This window comes from Clytia hemisphaerica, unplaced genomic scaffold (genome assembly GCF_902728285.1).
Source record: "Clytia hemisphaerica strain Z4C2 unplaced genomic scaffold, Clytia hemisphaerica genome assembly, whole genome shotgun sequence".
NCBI classification, from domain to species: Eukaryota; Metazoa; Cnidaria; class Hydrozoa; order Leptothecata; family Clytiidae; genus Clytia; species Clytia hemisphaerica.
Window position 1 is genome coordinate 663,806 of NW_027103551.1, and position 4,823 is coordinate 668,628.

Genomic DNA, 4,823 nt, shown 5'->3' on the forward strand with positions numbered 1-4,823 from the left:
GAAGCAATATCATCTTTTTTGGAAACAGATATCTGTTTCCCAATTTATTATGTCATCTCCTAGAAATATTGATCAGCTTCTCTCTGATGACGTCATCAGCTGGAGCGGGGAAACAGATAGTTTTAAGGAAAAGGTCTCTCCTAGAAAATCGGATCTGTTTCCCCATTTTTCAAAAAAAGTTTTTTCCTGGAAAAGGGAAACAGATATTTCAGGGAAATGGGCTCGTTGGCTGCTTCTGGATATCTCTTATTAGACTTGCAGAAAGCGGGCTGCCGTCAAGTTACACAACATGCACACTCTCGTCACAACTTGCACAGCCATAACAAACAGATCAATCTGGTCTTCATTTAACATTGTTTTAAAGTTTAAAAAACACTGCCAGTGCTTGGCACAGAAGAGAGGACTCCCAGTTGAAATTAATTGCTACACCGCTGCCCTGTTGAATTTATTTATTATGGTTGTGTGTTTATTCCGCCAAGGCGGTAAATCAATCGCCCAAATTCATAGACCAATCAAAAGCGAGTTTAAAGCAAAACGGGAGAAAAAGGAGCTTCCCCGCATAGTTATGAATTTTAAGTTTTGCTTTCGATTATCATTTGCGACCAGAAAAGTCTTCAAGATGGTTGTGTGCATGTTGTGTAACTTGACGGTACTAAACTACAAAATTTATTTACCCAGACTGGAGGGGCCATTCATATAGTACGTACACAATGAAGGGGGAGAGGGGGTTTAGCAAAAGCGTACATCTATTGTTTAAACAAAGTCATTTCTATTGTTCTCTGCGTACAAGGGGGGAGGGGGTGTCAAATATTTGGAAAATCTTTGCGTACGTACTATATGGACAATCACAATGCTAAAGAGAAGTATACTTTGAGCTTCTCGTGGGGGGGGGTTGGAGGAGCTCTCAGGCTTGTTTTACATAATTTTAAATCAAGTTATCAAATGTTTCACATTTTGTACATTATTCAACATATTTTCGTTTTTAACAATTTAAAGTTTTGGCGAGAAAGCTGACAAATTTAATCGAAAATTTCAATTCGGCAGTGGTTTATAGACTTCAAAACTATTATATTCCGAACCCTATTGGACCATACTTGAACTTTTGGTTCTTGAGATCCTAAGTTCACAAGTCTTAATTAAGTCTACAAACAGTGCCATAATATATTGGCATTTTTGACTAATTTACCATTTTTCGAAAATTGAAGTTCGAGCGAGAATGTCAATTTTTAGGCCTTCAACTTGATTTCATCGATTACTTCGATCTGGGAGGGATTTATTGGTTTCTAGGCAATATTTCAAGCCCTGCTGACCATTTTTGAACTTTTGGATCCTCAGATCCTAAGGTCGTAAGTCTTAAGTCTAGCGTTAAAACTCAGAGTTAAAACTCTACCCTTCGAACCTAATTTAGAGCACTTACAAATCGATTGTGGTTTCAAAACACCACGGTGAATTTCCTTTTTGTGCCAAGTATTTTATGACTGATTGTAGCATTAAAACTCAGATTTAAAAATCTACCCTTCCAACCTAAGTTATAGCACTTCCAAATGGTTAGTGGCTGAAAGAATTCGTGGGAATTTCCCTTTTTTCTTAAACATTATGACTTTCATTTTATGCCACCTCTTAACAAATAGATGTCTTAAACAGTATTAAGTGAATTTACGGATGATAGAACAACCTAAAAGAAGTACAATTTTTCTTTTTACATCCGGGATATTCCTTATTTGGGTAAAAAGTAATTTATGCATAAACATGTCCATTTTCCATAATTTATGTCATTCAAAATTTTTGCTTAGATAGGCAAATTGGCACTAATTTTAAGTTTCAAAGTCAGCAATAATGGCTATTGGTTTTCTTTACATTTAAAAACAAATTATGAATTAACCATATATGGTAAAATAAAAAGAGCTTAATCTGAAGATCAAGTAAGGTATAAAAAGGCTTTGCATTTGATTTATATCAAGCAAACATTCAATCTCAAACTTGGTAAACTGAAGAAGAAAGTAAAATTTAACACAGACAAGTCTTGATCATCAAATATGGTAGATTCCGGCATTAAAATCACAAACGACTGCATTGAGGCTTTCAAAGGATTTCACAAAGCACCACAAAAGCACCGTTTCTGTGTCTTTGGTTTCAATGAAAAATTTGACAAAGTTGTCTTGGTTCATTCAGCACCGTTGGACGCTACATTTGAAGACTTGGTAACAATCCTTGCTCAACATAAAGCTTGCTACGTTTTCTACGACTGCCAATATGAAAACAAAGAGGGACACAAACGCAATAAGGTAAGCTCATTCCATACACAAACTAAGGAATGACGTGGTCCGGTATTTTCGAAACCAGAATAATTTTTAAAAAGCATGTATTATTTATAGTATTAAGAATGTTTAGCCTGAAATCTGAAAATTAGCAATGATTATATTCGTTCATCTTATTTAATTTTACTTCCTATTTTAGGCATTATATGCTATCTGGTCAGGAGCCGAAGCATCGAGGAAAGAAAAGATGTTGATTGCTTCCACCACCAAAGAGGTCGAAAGAAAATGTAATGGCTTTGCAAAGAAAGCTTCATTTCACGAATGGTCTGATTTGACGGAACAAAACTTCATTGACGCTGTTTGTAACTAAAAACTCCAAAACAGATCTCTTTTTAGTAGGGAGCTAGTAATTTCATTCTTTAATTTTGTAAAATATCTACACTATTTATAACCCATCTTTATTGTAAATTAAATTGTTAATCTCTTTTCAAATAAAAAATCACTATCTTACCGTAAGATGCTTTGAATTCTGAATTTATTTGTCTGCCTACCTTTTGTTAAAGTTAAATCTGCAAAGATACGCGTTTTTCTTACTCAAATAAAAGAAATTTGTTACTTTTTGCTTAAAGCCAAATCGGTTTTGATTATAAACACATATAATATGACCAATGATAACTGGTGGAGACTTGACGTTTTCAATCGATTTGATTTTGAAGACTTCGAAACGACTTTGAATTTCCTTTATGAATCCTCGTATTTAGTTCATAAAGTGAGTATGGCAAATTAACATTGCCTTGAAGGGATGATTTAGAAGGACCACAAAACCTGAGATCATTGGATGGATAAAAGATTTCAGTTTACTACTATACATAATGACTTATAACTGACCATTGAGTTACTATGTGGGAGAAAATCTTTGTTAATTTTTCTTTGAATTGAGCCGTCGAGGTAAATAAACATCTCATATAGGGATTTCGAGTCAAATGTTCTAGAGGCCGTAACTTTTGATATAATAATTTTATGTTAAGAATAGTTAGATAAATGAAATCGGGTGGCTTGAAGGTAACCTACTTACAAAAATGAAGCAACTTGCAATAAAGATTGGGAAAGTTTAATTTATTTTTCTTTGAACAAGACATGCAAGTAAAATTACAATATCTGTCAAAACATATTGAGAATTTTGCTTAATTCCTCGTTTTTAACAATTTAAAGTTCGGGTGAGAAAGCTGACAAATTTAATCGAAAATTTCAATTCGGCAGTGGTTTATAGACTTCAAAACTATTATATTCCGAACCCTATTGGACCATACTTGAACTTTTGGTTCTTGAGATCCTAAGTTCACAAGTCTTAATTAAGTCTACAAACAGTGCCATAATATATTGGCATTTTTGACTAATTTACCATTTTTCGAAAATTGAAGTTCGAGCGAGAATGTCAATTTTTAGGCCTTCAACTTGATTTCATCGATTACTTCGATCTGGGAGGGATTTATTGGTTTCTAAGCAATATTTCAAGCCCTGCTGGACCATTTTTGAACTTTTGGATCCTCAGATCCTAAGGTCGTAAGTCTTAAGTCTAGCGTTAAAACTCAGAGTTAAAACTCTACCCTTCGAACCTAATTTAGAGCACTTACAAATCGATTGTGGTTTCAAAACACCCCAGTGAATTTCCTTTTTGTGCCAAGTATTTTGTGACTGATTGTAGCATTAAAACTCAGATTTAAAAATCTACCCTTCCAACCTAAGTTATAGCACTTCCAAATGGTTAGTGGCTGAAAGAATTCGTGGGAATTTCCCTTTTTTCTTAAACATTATGACTTTCATTTTATGCCACCTCTTAACAAATAGATGTCTTAAACAGTATTAAGTGAATTTACGGATGATAAAATGTGATAGAACAACCTAAAAGAAGTACAATTTTTCTTTTTACATCTGAGATATTCCTTATTTGGGTAAAAAGTAATTTATGCATAAACATGTCAATTTTCCATAATTTATGTCATTCAAAATTTTTGCTTAGATAGGCAAATTGGCACTCATTTTAAGTTTCAAAGTCAGCAATAATGGCTATTGATTTTCTTTACATTTAAAAACAAATAATGAATTAACCATATATGGTAAAATAAAAAGAGCTTAATCTGAAGATCAAGTAAGGTGTAAAAAGGCTTTGCATTTGATTTATCTCAAGCAAACATTCAATCTCAAACTTGGTAAACTGAAGAAGAAAGTAAAATTTAACACAGACAAGTCTTGATCATCAAATATGGTAGATTCCGGCATCAAAATCACAAACGAGTGCATTGAGGCTTTCAAAGGATTTCACAAAGCACCACAAAAGCAACGTTTCTGTGTCTTTGGTTTCAATGAAAAATTTGACAAAGTTGTCTTGGTTCATTCAGCCGAATTCAGCACTGTTTCACGAATGGTCTGATTTGACGGAACAAAACTTCATTGACGGTGTTTGTAACTAAAAACTCATATACAGATATCTTTTTGATAGAGAGCTATTTTTCGTTCCTTTGAATTTTTGTAAAATATCCACACTATCTATAACCCATCTTTATT

At 33.6% G+C, this 4,823-nt stretch overlaps 1 protein-coding gene across 1 annotated transcript; it reads left to right on the forward strand.

Annotated features, from left to right (window-relative positions):
- The first annotated feature begins 1,944 nt into the window (after positions 1-1,944).
- LOC136800053 (actophorin-like) lies at positions 1,945-2,653 on the forward strand. Its single transcript, XM_067056670.1, has 2 exons — positions 1,945-2,285; positions 2,458-2,653. The coding sequence occupies exons 1-2, from the start codon at positions 2,037-2,039 to the stop codon at positions 2,626-2,628; spliced, it is 420 nt and encodes a 139-aa protein (XP_066912771.1). The 5' UTR covers positions 1,945-2,036; the 3' UTR covers positions 2,629-2,653.
- Positions 2,654-4,823: the final 2,170 nt, after the last annotated feature.

What these genes read in the sequence shown, in the direction of transcription:
- LOC136800053 (XM_067056670.1), top strand. Translation starts at nt 2,037, where the DNA reads ATGGTAGATTCCGGCATTAAAATCACAAACGACTGCATTGAGGCTTTC. An exon ending in AGGGACACAAACGCAATAAG is followed by an intron (nt 2,286 to 2,457) that starts GTAAGCTCATTC and finishes TTCCTATTTTAG; the next exon opens with GCATTATATGCTATCTGGTC.